Source organism: Polistes dominula, unplaced genomic scaffold (genome assembly GCF_049000335.1).
Source record: "Polistes dominula isolate Pdom_NZ unplaced genomic scaffold, Pdom_raw_medaka contig_84, whole genome shotgun sequence".
NCBI classification, from domain to species: domain Eukaryota; kingdom Metazoa; phylum Arthropoda; class Insecta; order Hymenoptera; family Vespidae; genus Polistes; species Polistes dominula.
The window spans coordinates 2,397,095-2,418,319 of NW_028300944.1; the positions used below are offsets into that span (position 1 = coordinate 2,397,095).

Genomic DNA, 21,225 nt, shown 5'->3' on the forward strand with positions numbered 1-21,225 from the left:
TCTTGCACGTTATGCCAGTTTCTATTGACTCGTACGAAAAGCATTCTAAGTTTATTAAACATTTGAATGCACGCGAAAACTAACAAAATGTTCTGAATATTAAACGAAAAAAAAAAGAAGACGAGAAACATCATCGTCTACGATAAACATTTTTACAGCGCGTTATTTCCTCTCACCCTTCCCCACCCTCTCCTCCCCCCTCACTTAAGTCGATAAAAGTATTTTAGTCACGTTCGTGACGTCACGATTACCATCCCGTGTTCACGGAAGAATCCCTGAAACCATCATCCGGCCTTTGCGGGCCTTTTCACTTAAAAACCTGTAGAGGGAAAAAGAAAAGTACAGGAAATGGATTGAAAAAAGAGGGTGAGAAGGGGAAGCGGGTGGGGGGGGGGGAAATAATGTGCGTTTCAAAATAAAATTTGATTTCAATTAAAACGTTCAATGTTAATCGTAATAAGTTGAACGTCGTTATCCTCGAATTTTAATCATTTTTCAAAATCTAGAAAGAAGGAGAAAAAGAGAGGGAAATGAGTAGGAGGAAGAGGGGATGATGTGATAGAAATAAGAGTGAGAGAGAGAGAGAGAGAGAGAGAGTAAGGGTATATAGGAAGATAGCAGTGGACAGCCCGTTTGGGTAAAAAGGGGTGGTGAGAATTTTAATTCGATTATTCGATCGGACTATCAAAGGGTGCTCGTGACGTCACAAAGACGTCGGCCAATCAAGATTAACCGATACTTAGCTACAACACGACCGATTGAACAGGCGCATCATCATCGTTGTCGTTGTCGTTGTCGTTGTCGTTGTTGTTCGTTGTCATGTTAAGTCTACTATAATGAAAATTTCAACGAAAATGACGAGAACAACTATGACATTGTTTTAAAAATTATCAACGAGAATAATTTAAATTTAAATCTATCTCATTGTTTTCGTTTTCTTTTATTTTAACACTTTGCATGCGCACTGGACACTATCACTGGACCGCGGGTCACGTAAAAATACGTATTTAGTAGATTTGTGATGTATACCGAGTAACGAATAATTACAACACAATGAAATGAACAAATCGCTTAACTATATATATGATGAATTGTGCATTTTTCAATACATATGTAGTATATAATTTGATAAAGACGCAAAAAATAAGATACGAGAAATTTTTGACCCAACTCCCGCGCGATTCACAAAAAAACGCCCGCTACATGCGTAACTTGACGGCAAAGTATACCCGCATTCCAAGTGTTAAATTCACCTGTGCAACGTTATCTTTGATTGGTCGTAGGACGACGCTCCAAGGGACTACAAAAAGCAGAAATTGTGTTGTTCGCAAGTTTTTAAGTTCAATCGGTCTTTTTATTTTTCTTTCTTTTTCTTCTAGACGCAAAGTCGTGTCTGCTTGCGTCTTGTATTTTTTTTTCTTTTTTTTTTTTTATTGTTTATTTTTACTTTCTCTTTGTCTATCTTTTTTTAGAAAAAGGGACAGATCGTATAAAAATAAATTTCTCGATGATGGCAACGCGTCAATCGTTTATATTATGGGAAAAGAAAAAAAGAACCATTGATTTTAATCGCTTCCGTAAGTTTCTGACAAAAAACCCCTAATTATAAATATTTTTACGGACGTAAAAAAACTGTTAAAAATAAAATCCTGGAGGATCGTTTCGTGTTCCAAAAAAAAAAAAAAAGAAAAAAATATATTAATAAAAATGAAATTTAATAATCGCTTCCGACTAAAAAAAATATTCATAATTAAACGATATTAATAATCATAACTATGTCAAGGGAAAAAGTTCGATAGATAAATAGAGAGAGAGAGAGAGAGAGAGAGAGAGAGAGAGAGAGGCTAAAAAAAAAAATGAAATCTACGAAAGAGCTGACCTTTCGAGCCGAGGTTAAAACCGAGCAAACGGGACAATTTGATCCGTGCTTAAAACGACTTCATTGCCCGGACTCTGTCTGTCAGTCTTGCAGTTACGGTAAAGAAGGAAAAGTGTTCTCAGGTACGTTGTACCGAGGGCACAAACATGGCTTCATAAGTCAAGTCATCTGAATCTCGGGCTAGCTTCGTCATCTATTGGTCTTCTAACGTAAGGTTCAACCTAACTTTCTATATACATTGGACTGCTACTATGCCAAGCCAAATGGATTTACGTCTCCTTATACTGCGGATAGAACAATAAGGTTTCAACGACGTGCTTTTTTCTTTCTCTCCTTCTCTCTCTCTCTCTCTCTCTCTCTCTTTCTCTTTAATTTGTTCTATCACACTTGATCGAATTAAAATTATTTTTTTCTATTTTTACACACAGCATTACAAAATTTTAATATAATGGAAATTGATTTAAAGTTTCGTTTAAAATCATCTAAATTGCTAATGAAATGTAATTATATTAATGAGTATATGTTCGTTAGAAGAGAAATATGTGTGTGTATGTGTGTGTGTGTGTGTGTGAAAACTACCCAGCTGTTTTGTAATCATTTCTACGAAAATTAATCCGTCGTTCAGAAACAAATCTCTTTTCGGATGGCAACCAGACACGATTTTACAGACATACTTTCCGAGACACTAATTCCAAATCCCGTCTGACGAGGCACTCGCGATGCCTCTTACATTTCCCTCCCCCCATTCAAAGTCCTCCTTCTCCTCCTCCTCCTCCTCCTCCTCCTGCTCTTCATCGTCCGAGAGTTCTTCCTCTAATCACGAAAGGCTCCTTACGAGATAGTCTCGATGATATCTCGTCGAGTTGCATTTAGATATCTGGAAATTTACGTTCCTAGTATTCACGACGACAAATAAAATGAAAAAAAAATAAGAAAAAGAGATGAGAATATTTTGTATATTTGTAATAAAATTAAAAGTAATTTGATATTGCAGCAATGTGCTTCCAAACAAACATTGACGTGTATACTTGTCATGGAGAAATTATTACAGCAATGTGCTCCTAAACGAACATTCCTACTTTTTATTGAACGTTAAACGCATTTCTTTACAATTGGTTATTATTTAACACTGTGAATAACATTTAAAAGTTAATTGTGATTGACGAGTATACCCGTCATGTATAGTAAGTAGCTATCATTGGCCATGTAAATTGTAATTTTTGAGGAAAAAAAAACATATTCTTCAATTTCAAGATGTTTCAAGCGTAACTCACTCTGTGATTGACGAGTATATTCGTCGTGGCTCGATTCTGACGACACAAAACGGTGCGCGCTCTCAAACGAATTAACTGGTTACAAATTTTAAAAATTCAAAAATCAAATGAAGAACGTTATGCAACGAAATAATTAATAATTATAATAATTGACTTAAGTGATTTAATAATTATCCATAATAAATTACATCATTCGCATGTATTAGTGTACAAAACACGAGTGTATACTCGTAACCGGTCAACATTGTGTTGTAAAATGAAATACGAAAATAAAAAAGAAAACTAGGAGAGAGAGAAAGTTGTTGAAAGTTTAACGACCTCGTGGCAACCAAGAAGATGATGCGTCTCAAGTTTCATCGAAGTCATAATCCAAAGAGAGAAGTCCGGAGATTATATTGAAAATTTGATGTCTATCTAAGCAAAACACGCTTTATCTTTACCCTTATCTTTCTTTTCTCTTTTGTGAGAAGAAACGACGATATTCAACCTTCTCTCCTTTCAACATAAATTCGAGAAAGTAGATGTTACTTGCCTGAGTAATCTTCTAAAGTGCAAAATAACATATCTAGTTATAGTAATGCATAATCAAAAGAAAAATAATATATAATATATGTATATATTACTATATTATTTTTTATATAATATATTATATATATATATATATATATATATATATATATATATATATATATATATATATATATATATTATTTTATTATATTATTATATATAAAATATATTACATTATATAGTATATAATATATATAATATATAAAATATATTATATATATATATTAGATAAATAATAATTTATAATATATATATATATATATATATATATATATATAGTAATATAGAAAAATAAATAAATTTAATATCTATATATTCTCTTATATATGATAATAAATTGCAATAAGCAAGGATAGAAAAAAAATAACTCGAAAAGGAAGAAAATCTTTCTCTCCACGTGTCCTGCACCGTAAGCTATTTCAGAGCATGATCTTTTCGGAAGACTTTTACGCAAAGGTCAACCTCTCGTAATAACTTCATCCTTACCATCCTAGAATTATAATATACCTACATAAATGCACAAAGTAAATAAACATAATATATAAATTTACGAGAACAAAAAAAAAACGATCGATAGATCGATGCCAATAATGTCAAATAATTTTCCAAATATCGAAGGTCTCATTCCATTCCGATGGTTTGGTACAACAACAAAAAAAAAGCTTTAGAAATATCGGAAGAAATAATAATGAATTTGTTAAATTCAAGGAAGAGGTTCGTTCGATGATTTACGAAAAACGGAAAGTGAGAGAGAAAGAGAAAGAGAAAGGCGTGGGTCGGTTTCCACGTACGTGGCCTTTCTGCGGTCTCACCCCTGTCACACGATGTTTATTCAACATTAATTTGAGACTCCCCTATAGATCCAACTCTCCTAAATTACACACACTCACATATACACATTTAACAGACCTCTCTCGATAATTTCTTTATTTCTTCCTTGTTGTTTTTTGTTGTATTTATAATACAATCAACTAGACGATCAATCAATCCTTAACAAAAATAAAAACCTGAAAAGAAAAAAAAGAAAAATGAAAAAGAAAGAAGAGAAGAATGTTTTTTGTCCGCAGTGTCTCTTAATGGTCTGACCAAAAACGCATAGTACTACTAACAACTAGCGCTAGCACAGTTATCCGTACGCATAATGTTCATCACCTTCCTCTTGCCAATGAAATACGAACGAAGAGTTGAACAAATAAATAAATAAATAAATAAAAGAAGAGTAAAAAAAAAATAGAAATAAAGAATGAAAGAAAAAAAAATAGATAGTGTAGAAAAAGTAGAAAGAATGGCGAAGGGAAAAGGAACGGTGGAGAAGGAGAGGAGGGTGGTGAGCGAAAAGGGGGTGGGTGGTCGAGCGAGAAAGACGTACGATGGGTGCACGAAAGCGAGGCAGGTAAAGAGAGCGAGAGGGTGAAGGAGAGCACGTGGAGGAGGGTGCAAAGAGAGAGAGGGAGAAGGAGAGGTGGCACGCGCAATGCGGGTATTGATTCACGGCGGCAGCCGGCAGCCAGCCTGAAACACACAACCGAGTCGACTCGACTCCACGACGCTGACTCTCTGGCTCGATTCACCACAGAGAGACCAAGAGAATCCGAAAGAGAGAGAGAGAGAGGGAGAATTTGTATTCCGTTTCAAAATTGACTCTAAAGAAAATTGTCTCTCTCTTTCGTTATCTCTCTTTTTTTTTTCATTGGTTAGGGTCACTTTTAATCCACCCAAAACCTTCGACGCGTGTACACCGACAAGGTATTTGCTGTCTGTTAAAATATGCTATTAAAAATGCATCGATATGATTCCATTAAGGGGTATATGAAGTATGGCAGTGTGCATGATATGCCAATGCCGGTTAATTTAATGGCTAAGTCTGAATACATCTGTCAGCTTAGATGATCGCTCTTTCTATTTCTATTTCTATTTCTCTCTTGATGGTTGGTATTGTCTAAACGCATAGTATTATTATTCATACTCGAATATCCGTTATCGCCTTGTGAAAGGATTTTCGAACGATCTAGAAAATCGGTCTCAATGAAAAAGAGAGGTCTGCTTCTCGATCGTTTCCAAAGGTACGTCGATTTTCTGCCCTATTTCCTACCCGATGGTATTCCGGATAGGTGATTTTCGGAATATTCGATCTGACGAATATAGGAATGGTATCTCGGGAAATATTTGCGGGCACTTACAATTAGTAACGATGCGATCGTGTGAGATTGTGAATGTGTATACGTGTCGTTCTATATAATCCTATATATATATAAATCCCTATATATATAGGGAATAGGATGACACGTCGGCATCGCAGTAGTAAAAGGATGCGCACGGTCGGACATCGATTCATTTGTTGGCCAAGCCAACGTACCGATCGAGATATTGTCCGTTGCTCGAATACACGACGAAGACCTTGCGAAAATTAACAGACCAGAAGAAGAAATAGAAACGATCGTGGTAACATAATGGTATACTAATAGTCGTCCTCGTTGTCGTTGTTGAGAAAGGTCGAAAACCTTAGCTAGAATAGTTGCTTCGCGAGTAACTCTATGAACCTAGTTTCATGTATGTAATGTTGATTCCCTTTATCGATTCTAACTTTAGGTGCTGCAACGAAGAATTCCGGGGGATATCGTGTCTGTCCTTGTCACTTAATAAAAACGCGTTAAAAGATTAATTTGATAGCAAACGTATCAGAACAGAATAAGAGAGGGAGAGAAGAAGGAAATTTGAAAATCGTTGGCAAAGAGAACGCGAACCAGATTCGGGTTGTTGAATTGTTACAGAAAAGAAGAAATTTAACGAACTGTCCAGCTTGTCGTGAGAAAGTAAAAGGAAGAACTCTCTTTCTTTCTTTCTTTCTTTCTTTCTTTCTTTCGTGAAAACGATAAATGAAAAACCCTCGCGACGACATATTCAAGCCGGAGGCTGGAAAACGGAAAATCAAAAAGTACCGATTCCAATACGTTTTCGCGCCTGATATAGGAAAAAAGTATGATACTATGATAGGACCATACAAGGAAGGATTGGAGTACAAAATTCTAATTGGGTTTGTCGGAACGGACAACGACAGCGCGCGCTAAAAATAGAAGCTAATGGCCAAACAATCAAAGACTAATCGATAGTATAAAGAGAGCCTCGGAGAGTGTCCGTACGGGAAATGCAGTCACCTCGCTACATATTATACTTTAATTCCGTTGCAATAATACATGTTACCAACTGAGTATCTCTATTCCTTTTATATTATCATTTTTTACCATTCAGAAATCATCAGTATTATCACTTTCGAGTAAAGTATCGATATATGAAAAAGATAATATCCAACCTAAGATAACAAAGATATCTTTTTTACCGACATATCAACTAAGATAATAGCCTTATACCATACTGTTACCATCAACAAACTTATCGACGTTTCTGATTCACAACCTTATCGACACCATGACTAGATAAAAAGATTTCTTCTAAAATTTCTTCCTAATACAATTTTAACAGGTTGAATGTCACGGGGGTCACCGGTGACCGGCGCGCCCACATTAATAGAAATATGTTCCACATCTTGGCGCCACGGACAATCCCGGTAAAATTGGCGTGGCATTCAACCTGTTAATAAAAATATTATATTTACAAAGGAAATTTTCTACAAATACTTTGACTTTACGATAAAGAAATTTCTATCATCTTTCTTTGAATTAACTTACACCTGATCGAAGTTTCGACGACGACTTGAAAATAATATAATTATTTAACAAACAGGTAACAAAAGTGAAAGACTTAGTCATAACTTACGTAACATCGCCAAATTTGAGACGCGTTTGTACGAGAGCACAACTCTTGTAATCACTGGTGTTAACAGCTCTCCTTCTTCTAGCAGAGTAAACCGGAGCATCCAGTGGCATTCCTCCACCATCATTTGAATTATTAGGCCCTCCCGCTCCATACAAAGTGAGGCCCGCACCCCCACGCACCTGCGGGCTACTGCCACGCCGACGCGTAGACACGTGCCGGCCTCCGACGCTTCCCAACATCCTGCAACCAAAATATTTCATTATTTGTATATCCTCCCATCACAATTGAATCAAATTCGAATTAATTACAAATAAAATTGAATCAAAAGTTCGTGCGTTTTTAACAAGTTAACTGTTGCGCCCTCATTTGAGAATGCGCACCGTTTGGTGTTGCTAGAATCAAGCCATGACTAGTATACTCGTCAATACACTTCTCCATGACGAATATATTCGTCAATATACTTTTCCATGACGAGTATACACGTAAATCACAATTAACTGTTTAAATGAATATTACCAAAGTAAATTAAAAAAAAAAAAAAAACAATTCATTAATGCAGTTTTAAAGTAAACTTTAAACACAATAAACGTACGAGCTTTTGGTTCACTCTAATAATTCGTCATTTAAGATTTAACATTTTTAAATCGCCGTTAATTTAGTTTGGAAATCTTACTTGAAGCGTCGCAACGTTTACGACTTCAATAAAAATATGCATTTTAAATTAATATTCAAGAATTTCACATCATCTTAATGAATAGTTTAACTTACTAAACACATTTAAGAGCGTTATCCACGTTTCCCATATATTACACTTTAAAGCAACTCCGACGGTTTAAGTGTTAAGAAAGAAAGAAAGAAAGTCGGAGAGAAAATTCAGTAAAATGGTCTTGCCTTTATTAGGTTAGTTCGCTTGCTTAAGTTTCTAATCTCTAAGACATCGGAAACGAAAAGTAGTCACGCGATTTACCGTTCCTACTTGTCTATTATTACACCATTTTCTAACATCGTTGGTAACATACGATTAAGTTTATCTAATCCCAAATAAAAAATACAAAGATAATAAAACAATATTTCCATTTTCCAAATGCTAAAATGATATCTATCTTTTTCAATTTTCTTTCTTTCTATTTTTTTTTCTATTTATAGTTTATCCGATACACAAAATTACACATACACTTCAATCATTTATCTTTCTCGCGGTTCTTTCATTTTTTAAAAGAATGCCCGACGTTGCATAAACGATATTTTATCGACACCGTGCACTTATTTAACGTTGAGAAAAAAATACATCTATTCGTGTGCGCTTGTCTTTGTAATATTTTATTAATTACTTTTACCTCCGGTTTATTTTCCACTCTTTTTTCTGATATATAAATATACATTTACCATTCATATTTTTTTATTTCTTTTTTTTTTTCTATCAATGAAATCCTGGCTTCATTTCCTGAACACGTCCAGACCGACACTTTCGTTTATTTAGTAAATATTTAATCTCACGATTGGCACGAAGGAAAAAAACAAGAAATTTACTTTCAAAAATACGCGTGTGTGTGTGTGCATGTCTGTGTACATTTATTAACATTTTTACATATACATACAGATATATGTATGTTCGTATAAAAATGATGATCTGCTTTTAATAAAAATGGAAATAAAAAATATACGAACTTCAATTGAAACTATATAACAATTAATGTATTCCTATGTAAATAAGTAATGTATATATACTGACTACTTAAGTAGTCAGACGAGACATCGAGCAAGTGATAAGACTCGTTCTATAGACAGACACGGGGAAGACTTATTATGTAAAAGGCAACCCATTAATGAATACGCGAGTAATCGCTAGGAGCAATGAACTGAATTCCATCGTGACTTTTCATTCGATCGATGAGAAAAAAAAACGTCTGGTAAAGACTAAAAGTAAGTATCTTTGAATTTAGATCTCATTGGTACCATTGCAATTACTAAACTATGAGTGTGTGGGTGTGCGTGTAATATGTAAATGGAAACGGTAACTGTAAGTCTACGTTTAGCAACCTTTTTTCAACATGTAAATGCTTGTTATCTTCTCGTATTTTTCTTCTTCTCCTCCCTCCCCTCTTAACACACTATCAGCGGATCGGGTAGTTCTACCCGTTCTACAGACTGACGCTGGTCGGCGGGTCGCGTATTAATACGTTTTATGCAGAACGTAAGCTAAGTTTCAGTAAAACACTTACTAATGCTTGTTTTTTTTTTCATTGTCACTAATTTTTTAGCAGGAATGATGTTTTTGGTTGTTTTTTTTATAAAGTCTGACTAGTGTTTAGTCCTAAATTTATTAATTTTTAAGAAAAACTAATAATTTGATGAAATGTGCTATTTTGGCACTGCAAGTTTCGTGCTTACAAAGTAGCATAAGTTTTGATTGATTTTGATAGCATTGAGTTTAAATTTTATTCATCTTCGAAATACTATTTGATACATATTTTTCAAATTTCATTGAAATCCTATTATTTGATGTGAAGATATAACATGTTTTCTAAAAAGTGCACTGCTTTCATATTTCGCTCATTTTCGTCCGCTACACGCATGTGTCAAGCTCGCGACGTTTCCGCCGATAGTATGTCAAGACACCACCGTTAAAGCTTTCGCCATTTATTCCCTTAAAAACATACATCTACGCATCATACAAGTGAGACTTTGTTATTTGTCCTTATTAAGTTTCACTGTGTACTTAGAACAAACTATCTGGAATCTTTTGTTCGGTTTCTCGTTAAAAAAGAATTAAAAATGAAATATGAAACGTTAAACTGATACCGTAGATAAAATTGATACGAAAGACCTATCAATTTATCTGAAGAAATGAAAAATCATGCACAAATTTTCTTCCTTCCTTTTTTTTATTCCTATTTATTTTCTTTTTTTTTCTTTTTTTTTAATATTATTAAAAAATATATCGTAGAGATTGAAAGAAGAAGAAGAAGAAGATATGGAAAATCGATAGGACGTAAAAGAAACAGTAATTCTATTAAACGTCGATATTTCTCCGACGAAAATTGATTAAAATCGAAATTACGGTATCGTACTATCGATACCTTCACGAAATATCGGCAATTTCTTTATTATTTTTTTTTCTTCTTCTTTTTTTTTTTTACGTTTAAACGTCACGTTCAAAGTCTCCATTACTCGTAAAACCGAACTTAATTTTACTTTCAAACTTATTTATATGTTTTTAATATAAAAGTGTCCAACTATTTTGTTCGTTTTTTTTTTTCAAATAAAAAGTAAATATCTAAATACACAAATGATTTTGTGACAAAACATAACAATTCATTTTCCATAATGGATATACACATCTGCTATCTAAATCTAGAACAATTAACACGCGTTTGTGCATATCTCTGAGAGATAATACAGGATTCTAAGTTTTCGTCTAATACCGTGATAATAACACTATGATAATTAAGGAAGTCTTATCTGCGATAATTTAATTTACATACACATAGTAACATTCGTATAGTGAGTTGTACTATCAATTTAAAATAATTGATATTTTCTTGTAATGCCATGTATTCAAATTTTTATACACTGTAACACATATTTTAGGATTAATACATTTTTAAATTTAACACGTTTCGTGCCAAGCCCTTTATACCTGACTTATCATTCAGACCATTTAATTTTGCTTGAACAAAATTAACTATTACATGTCATTATTAATTATTATAAATTTAACAATTAAACAAACTTATGTGCTTTGTTCTATACTGCATTTTGTATAATGCATCAATATTTTAATAGAAATATTCTTTTACAGAATAAAATTTGTTATAAACATATATTTTCAGCGCATTAAGTAAATATGTCTAATGGTAAGTGTACCACCGGTGGTACACGTGGCTTGAAGAACAAGTTGAACGTGTACCACTGGTAGTACACATGGCATAGAACGTGTAAAATATTAAATATTTGAGCCGCTTATTTTGAAAGTGGAATAACTTCTCATTCTGAGGCAATTTGTTACAAATATATTTAAAATCATGAAGATTTTGTAACAAGAAAATTTGCCGATCAACGGAATGATTAAAAGTTTATTTTAAAAGTGGCCTAAATCCATTTGTCAATTATTATTTTCCGGTTGAACCTGGTTATTGTACAACTTCATGTTATGTATCAATAAAGCATTTGAGGTTGCTTATATTCCGAGTAAATATGATAATACTTTATTGTAAATAAAATGAGACAAGAAGATTTTATATGAACAAAATTATTAAATGACGTAATTATTAAAAAGGAAAAGAATTTTGATAAAGAATTAATAAACTGGTTAAAAATATGTTGGATGCGTTTTGTCAGAAATGAACCGTATCAAATTTCCTTTAAGACATCGATGAATGAGAATGAAAATTTTGAAGTCCTGAATTTTTTACCACGTCGGGGTAGACCAAGAAAGTTCGAAAATATTGTATTGACACCACTATATAAAAATATCAGACAAATTACAACAGCAAAATTCAAGGACATAATTGACCAATTACGATATATACCACTGGAACATCATGATTTCTTCAAATTCCTTTCACATACACCAAATGTAGATGAATAGTAGAATCTTTTGTAGGTTATGTTTGTAATTTTGTACGTTATGTAGTTAAAAAATGTTTTGAATCGCATAAATTATGTTTCTGAAATGTTTTAAAGATATGTAAAATAAATTGAGTATTGTTTCTTTCAATTTGAGTCATCTGAAATTATGTTGAAGACAGTTGGGTTCCTTTGAAACCTTATAACAAATCAGGTTGTTAATTTTGAAAGTTGCCTAACTCCTTTCATGATTAGAAAACGCATATTAATTGCCACTATTTTAATAAGAAATATAAATTTAACACTTTTAGATACACTTAAGCCGTATAACTCATTAGTATCTTGTACATATATTTTTCATTGCATTAACACTCTAATGGCCGCATGTGTATACAGTCAAACGTTGTCAAAGGCCCGTCAATATTTTTCAAGAATTAATTTAAAATAAACTTTATTGTCATTCACGAAAAAATTGACATAAAACAAAAAACAACAATTTAACAACAAAATTAATTTTATATATAATTTTAAATATAAATAAAATTATAAATAAAATAATGGCCAATGTTCCGGCTATCATACACATGTTGTGTGAGCGGCCATTAAAGTGTTAAAACGCAAACCCTTCAATATCTTGATTCGAACATAAATGTAGTTAAGCCACTTTCTAAATAAGCGGCTCATTTATATTCCTTGAATAAATATACATTTTATTGCTTATGAATATTTTATAATGAGATTATTTTCTGATTAAGTTTTGTTACTTTGAAGTAACATTGGCCAATAAAGAAATCTTCAGTATATTTATGATCGTACTTTTATGTTTCGTCGAATGTTGAAAGAAAATTGAAGAATTTGTTGCAGTAAACAATTCCTGACCATTTTCATTAATTTTATTTAAAGGAAAGATTCGAAGATTCTAAAAGGATAAATTTTTAAGAAAAAAATAAATAATTTACACAAATGGTCAATGCTTAATTATTATAAAAGCGAGACTGTTCATTGCATTCTGTAAACTTCAGGAATCAATATAACTTAATGACATTTAAATTTAAAATTGCATCCTGTTTATGTCAGAAGTAGAAAAGAGGAACGTCCTGTTTTCACTAGTGCAGATAAATAATTGTAAAAAAATATAAAAACAAGACCAAGTACAGTACTTTAATCAAAAAACGTGCGAAATGATGAAGTAGAATATTGGGCCAATTTTTTCAAACAGAAAAGGAACGCTGCAAAAAACCGAGGTTTAAAGGAATTCCGAAAATAAAATGTTCAAAGTCTCACATAAATGTATGTTAAACGTCAAGTGAAAACTGCTTCGCAGAGTTTCACGCTTAACCCTATACTCGAGCGGCGCCGAATTAGCGCCCGATAGATTTGAGTGGCAACTCGAGCGGCGCTGATACGGCGCCATTACCTGAAAGAAACATATTGAATTTATTGTTATAAAATTGTTTAAACAAAAACATTTTTTTTTCATCTGCATATATATGAAAATAATAGATGATTTTTAGTTACAAAAATTCGATCCATTAAGGGATAATAAAGCTAAATACTCTTGTAAAATAAACTTTATTACCATTTATATAAAATGATTAAATCAAATAAACAATAGTTGTGGACGATTACGAATAATCTTGTAACTCACTGTATACTTTAAAACACATTTGTCTGTATCACTTAATATTCATCTTACATTCAATTACAATCTCTACTTTAAATTTAAACGTATTCGAAACACTAATGAAAATCCTATCCAATCGTTTACAATCGAAGAAAGATTGTACTACTATTTCTTTCTCTTTTTCTCTTATTGTTACTTCGTTCAATTTTACAAATACCGACACATTTCCGGTTTGTCCCTCGTTTCTGGCATACAAAATAGTATAGTAAATGTTTATACAGAGAAAGGAAAGGAGATTGATCGTTAAGAAGAGTGCTTGATGAGAAACAAGGGCAAATTAGAAGGTTACGAGGAGGTAATGGTAATGATGGGTAATACGAGATAATTTTCCCTGGATCAATTGATTTCCCATAAATCAAATGGCGGTGTAGGTGATAACGAAAATTCATTTGCCGTTTATAATTTCTGCGCATGGTTAACCTCCCCTCTTCCTACCCGGTCCCTCATTCGCGTTACTTTTCTACACGAAGGCGAATTATGATCGGTTCGTCGTTCATCCTAGGCTACGATCAAAACGAATTACAATCCATTACTCGAGTAATTGAGCGCCGCTCACGCAGCTGGATATAATGTGAAATTAGATGACGTTAAGTAGATTATCTCTGTATCTATGTATATATGTATATATGCAAGGGATACATATATGTGTATATACGTGTATGTATATTTATAGAGAGAGAATCAGGAAGCAACGAACATACGAGATGTTATCCCAACGGTAAATCCGTTGTAGGAAATTTAATTTTATAAAACACTTGCTGATGGACCATTAAGATATTCCCTTCGTTGTTAAAATAATTTAGCGATATGTTATCGGTATGCATATATCGGAACCTCTCCAGTCATTTATTAATAGGTATTTATAATTAAAATCATTTCGTTGGTTTTTCTAATGAAATGAAAATTATTCAATTCCAAATTTTATATTTTATACTTACATTCATTTTATATACACATTATTTTAAATACAGAAAAGAAATTTTATTCTCATTTTCTTGAGAGTACAATTTCAAATTTATCCTGGGTTTTTTTAAATTCGAATAAAGAAAGTTTTTTATATTCGATGTTAGAAAGTAGAAAAGAAAAGAATAAAGATGAAAATTTAATTAAACTTTGCAAGTGTTGTTGATCGATCGAAAAGAAACTAGCTTTACCGTTTGATGTTAGGAACACAATTTTAATAAGGAACGCGTTAGTTCATTTTGTAAAATTAAAGTACTTTAAAAGAAAATCTTATTTTCATTTAATCCTTTTCTAATTCATTAAGATCGGTCAAAGTTTTTTGATGCGTTCGTTGCACTCTCTCTCTCTCTCTCTCTCATTTTCTCTTTGGCCACTTTAATTCGAAAATGCTTTTGGAGAAGATAATGAGAATTCGAATGACAAGGGTACATCGGTACCGTTTATGTAAGCGTTTAGGAGGTACATAGACGGTTTATGTACTCGACTCTGTGCTTTCTCATCTTCCATCCTTCTCTCTATCTCTCTCTATCCCATTGCCCCTTTTCATCTCTCTGCCGGTCGAAATTTTAGGATAGCAACCTGTTGCTAGGCACCCCGGGGACCTCTTACCCCGCCCTTCTCCCTGTTACTCAGCAACCCTTGCTAACTCATTCGCTCTCTCTCTCTCTCTCTCTCTCTCTCTCTCTTACATACACACATAAATTTATTTTCTTCTCTCTACATTCCGGTGGGTTTAAACCTTCTCTGCAATTTTTTTTTTCACTCTTGGTAAACACTCCAAGTAAGTCAGGTAAAGCCAATCCCCCGACATACTCATATTTTTTTTTTTACCCATATTACCATCCTGTTGCTTTACTCATTCTATGTTTTTCTTAAACTCGGAACACCTTCGTTGGGTTCGTGTAAACTTCCCATAGGAAATCTAATAACGAGTCGAAGGATGAAATTAGTTCTACTGCCCGTCCTCTTTATTAAAGCAATGAAAAGAATGAGACAGAGACAGAGAGAGAAAGTTCAAATGTGAGTGTAAATATACAAGAAATCCTTTGGAAGTTAACACGAAATATATTACAAAGTACAGAAGGTTAAAACAACTCTTAATTTTACAAAGTCAACTCTTTTTCGAACGAGATCATTTTAGTTGTTTTTTTTTTTTTTTTAAGGAAATTATGTAAGCAATTAATTAATCTAAGCAATTTATTTATCACAATATTCGAGAAAATATAATATACGTGTTTTACATTGATGTCTATTAATCAACCGGAAGCGTAAGTTTTAATGGCAAAGTTCAATTTAATATAAACATTTCTAGTGGTTTGAAACTTTACGTTCTCGTTGGTTAAGTAACAAGTTTTGACAAAGGGACACGAAGATGACCGTAAGAGATACAAGACTAACTATTACACTAAAGATCTATCTCTCTTCTCTATCACTTTTCGTTCTACACAACACCACAGCAATAATAATAAAATAGTAAACTTCTCATCGCACTACTAAAATATGATATTTGATAAACGAGAAAATATATATCTTATTATTAGAATTGTTAGAAAAACATTTGTTTAACAATTCAAAAATTATTTCAAATTAAATGCATACCGAATAATATGTAAATTACTGCAACAAAAATGTATCAAAATATTCGATAACGAAAAATAAGTATCACTCGGTAATACAGTCTTATAATTCTTATTATTTCACCAAAATAATTCTAATAATGATATTATTAACCAGTTAACTGTAATTGACGAGTATACTTGTCATGTGTATAAAGTAGTGACTATTGGCTATTTAAATTGTAATTTTTGAGAAAAAAAAATCATAATCTCAAATTTCAAGATGTTTAGAATATTTTAAAGCCATGCTGGAATAAAACAAACAAATAAAAAATATTAATGATTTGAGATGAATTCATGCGTCCTAGTGTACAACGGCTGAAACAGCTTACCAGTTCGCATAAAGAATTTATTTATGTGTGATGATAACGTTTTTTAAATGTTAGCCTAAAAAGGGCCAAGGCAAGAGTCAGAAAGTTGATTTATAATAGGGTTCCTTCAGGTATGATCGTCAGTCATGGGAAAAATGCGTGATGCCGACCAGACGCTGAGCCTATTGATAGCTGCTGGCCCGAAGTTACCTAGGTATCAAGTGGTGTATAAATGCCAGTTGTTTAATGTGAGAACCATGTGCTGACATTAGAGTAATGCCCCAATACCGTGCTGCCTAAAGAACAATTATTTTATTGGATTGGGAAAGGCAAGGAAGCTTTCTGGTAAGGGGACTGTGATCAACCCTACAGCACCTACTAAGAACTACCTATTAAGAATTTTTCCATTTCTTAGACATTATTTGTCTGAATGCATTTATATTATATAAAAAAAATAATGGAACATTATCGCGAATCAACTTTTTGCTAGAATTTATTGAAGACACTTTTGCGACGTATCCAATTCTAAGAGAAAAATCGACACGAACTCGCCCATTTAGACCTAATGTAAACCAATTAGACAGAAATCATGTCCGGATTATATACTAGGAACTTCTAAAACAAACAACCCTACACGAAGGTATTCGCACAGCTATAAACATAAGATCAGGAAAGAATCGCGTTACTGGTGTTTCATTTGTAAAATCCCATTGTGTATAGTACCCTTTTTCGCAGATTACCACTTCATAGCAGGAATTTAAATTCTTGCTTTTATATGTATAATACTGGTAACCCCCCTTAACACGGTAGATAGGTTCCTAGAAAATGCTGTGTATCAGACCCAGAGCCAGAGGGATTTCGCAATTTATGAATCGTGTTATAGCGAAACTGTGTTATAAGATGCCGTGTTGTACGAGGGCTACATGTACTTAATTTTTATTGCGTTTTTAGCCTAATATGTATACAATATATATGTTTATATTAACCAAATAAATAAATATTAGTAATAAAATTGTCAATGTTATAAAATAAACTCATCTTTTTGATTTAATATCTTACCAGCGCAACTTATTCTGTGATTGACGAGTATACTCGTCATAGCTCGATTCTAGCGAAACAAAACGGTGTGCGCTCTCAAACGAGGGCGCTACAGTAAACTGGTTTAATCCCAGACGTAGCGAACTACAGCACAAAATAAACAAAATTCGCATACACCATTATACTGTAATAAAAAGATTAAATACAGAAGAAGAATAGACGAGTGAGTATGTGCTTACCACTAATAGAAAAAAAATAGAAAGAGTATGGAAAGGAGAACAAACGATAATAAACTCTCTTATCGTCAGAAAATGATAGAAAAAAAAAAAAAGAAAAAAGAAAAAAAAAATAAGAGAAATTATTCCGACTAAATTTGAGAAAGGAAAGTAAGATGGATAAAAATCGAAGATTATTTCTAATCTAATCGTTCGTTGATCGATTTTACGAGTACATAGGTGATCGTAGAATACTCGTTCGTTTATTTTGCTGTCCGCCTGCTGCAGCCGACACTCTCCGCGAATAAACCTACGTGGCCTCTAGGACAAAGCGTGTCGTATACCACAACGATTCTAACGTACCAGTGACATCCTTGCAATAGGTTCGTGTTCTCCTCAACTGCCATTGTAATTGCATCCAGAAGTCCTTTGATCTAACGGATTTGCATGCGAGCTTTTCTTAAAAAAAAAAAAAAAAACCTTTTAAAAATCCTTCTCCTGTACGGAGTAAGAGAGAAAAATAGACTCTCAGAGATAGATAGATGAAAGGGAGAAATAAATTCTCATAGAAAATAATGGAAACGATTAAATTGCTAAAAAAAAATCGACATTTCCGCGATCAAAGTCAAATTGTAATGGTCGATAAAAAGCTTTGAAGTAATCCCTTTTATTATTATGTTTAAAGATAGAAAATTGAAAAGGTGGATGTAAGGTGGGAGCCCTTTGCTTATTCTTGTATACTATTTTATGAGAAGCCATTATGCTTGAAATACCTACTATTTTCTTTCATCGTGTTGCCTTTACTTTCCTATGAAAAATCATTCCTAACGAAGACAAAATATTACTTCAACTCGTTTATCTCTGTTCTTATTTTCTCTCTCTCTCTCTCTCTCTCTCTTTCTCTTTCTAAATATAATTTTTGTACAATTTAAATGATTCATAGTGAAACATTAATCGTAGGATCGACGGCACTTCACGATGTAAATTTTAATTACTTTTCTCTTCAATTCTTTCTAGTTCAACGTAAAACTGTATCAAAGTCATGAAAAACTATCTTCGTAGACGAGTTTAAATATACTTAATTAAAATCGATATCGTTAATCTTTCATTTTGTCAATAATATAATATCTGATATAGACGTTAATAAAAATGTTCTCGACCTATGCAATCGTTTTAGAAAAAATAAATATATATTGTGATAGTATATTATAATTATAGTTCGTATACTAAGGGGAATTATAAATCTCAATTAATAAGACGCGTAACAAAGCTCGCAAGCTAGGGAGAACGTTACATTGTTTCGTTCCAATTACTATAACACTTTATTCTATGTACTATATCTTCCACCTCGATCGTATTCGACTCACATACATACACATATACTTATATACAGATACATGGACTCAAATACACACACACCCACACGTGAACAAAGAAAGACTGACTACTTTCTCGAATTTCAATTTATCACTGTTGAAAAATATAACTTTTTCGTTTCACTTTATCGTCTTTTTACGATCCTTTGCGTCATATCACGACTAGATATTATTCGTTGCAAACCTACGTAGTTGAAAATAGAAAAGGAAAATTTGAAAATATAAGCAAGAAATGAATTTTAAAGTCTTGAAAATATTAAACAATAATGGAATGGAAAATATAAAACAAGTAAATTGATTTGATGAGGAAAAAATCAAAATTAATTGCGTTTTAAGTATCTACGTTTAATTAATCAATTTTCTTTTTTTCATATTGTTTTTCACGTAAAAAGTCCATCATTATCGTCTCAAATACCTTAACACCGAGTTCCTAAGAAAAAATTGTGAAGCATTTTTTCCTTTCTTCGAAAATTTTTCTTATTTATCGCAATCGAAGACGAAGAAGAGAAAAGATATAAAAAATATCTTCTTTACTGATTCGATACATCGAACAAACAAGGATAGATACGTTTAACAAGTACGATGTTTCATTTTACCTGACAGAATGACCTGTGACCTATCGGGAAAAAAATAAAAGACACACATTTACTTTCCTAGCTTCCGATAATTGGACGAAGTACTTCGTCAATGAAACGATCGTTCCGGTAACGTTTCTATTTTACGTGCTGGACAATAAACGAACGGTACTATGCAACAAAGCACATAATATAATTAATCTATCAGTCTTTTTTCTTGTCAAATTGTTAAATTTAATAAAACAGTTGATTTTAATGAAATAAAAATTATTTTCCAAGTATGTAGTTGTATTATGTACATCGATGTGTAAAAATATCATTAAAACTTTCTAAATAATTCAAATAAAATTGTTAAATATTATTATAAATTCAACTAACTATAAATTTCTATTTCCTAACTTAATATAATTACATTTACATTTTGTTATACCACAAATAAATATAAAATTTAAATTAAATTAAAATAATAATATGCATACAACTTTGCTCCCGTAATTATCCAATAGATGGCATTAGCGACAAGTCGGATGCATACATTATAGACAGCTTGCAATACTTTCAGCATCTTGTGAACAGAATCTGATAGCATCAGTAAATGATATGTGTTTACATCCCCATTGAAAATGTCAGTTTATAAGCCGAATCCTCGTCATTTACGGGAGGTATTCATTTATTGTTCTAATATTAAAAAATCTGCGGCTAAAGCTCACCGAATGTTCTCAGATGCTTATGGTGAAGCTGCTATGAGTGAAAGAACATGTCGTGAGTGTTTTTAACGTTTCAAGAGCGGTGATTTCCGAGTAAACAATCCAGTATAGTAGTGAAAGACCAAAAGTTTTTGAAGATGAGGAATTAGAGCATTTGCTCGATGAAGACTCGTGTCACAGTCAAGAGGAGTTTGCAGGATCATTAGGAGTGAGCCAAAAAGCAGTTTCAAAACGCCTAAAACGTCTGGGAATTATCCAGAAGCAAGCATATTGGGTGCCATACGAGTTAAAGTCGAGAGATGTTGAATGGCGTTTCTGTGAAAAACTGCTTAAAAGAAAAAAACCGAAACGATTTCTGCATTGCATTGTAACTGGTGATTAAAAATGGGTTTTTTTACAATAACCTCAAAATCATGGGATTATCCCGGCCACACTTGTAAGCTGATGGCTAAACCGAATATTCACGGATCCAATGTAATGCTCTGTATTTGGTGGAACCAGCTCGGTGTAGTATATTATGAGCTATTAAAACCGTCTGAAACAATCACAGGGGATCTTTATCGAAGGCAATTAATGCTTTTGAGCCGAGCATTAAAAGAAAAATTGCCGCAATACCTCGAAAGACACGATAAAGTTATTTTGCAACATGACAATGCTCGGCCTCATGTTGCAAA

General features: G+C 32.8%; 1 protein-coding gene across 11 annotated transcripts in view; it reads right to left on the reverse strand.

The window, feature by feature from the left end:
* The window catches only part of cac (calcium voltage-gated channel subunit cacophony), a 165,053-nt gene that overhangs the window by 118,378 nt on the left and 25,450 nt on the right, over window positions 1-21,225 (reverse strand). For all 11 annotated transcript variants that reach the window (XM_089171707.1, XM_089171703.1, XM_089171702.1 and 8 more), the window contains exon 2: window positions 7,498-7,737. In XM_089171707.1, coding sequence (XP_089027833.1) covers window positions 7,498-7,736 — 239 coding nt within the window. In that variant the 5' untranslated portion in view covers window position 7,737. The remainder of the gene's footprint in view (window positions 1-7,497; window positions 7,738-21,225) is intronic.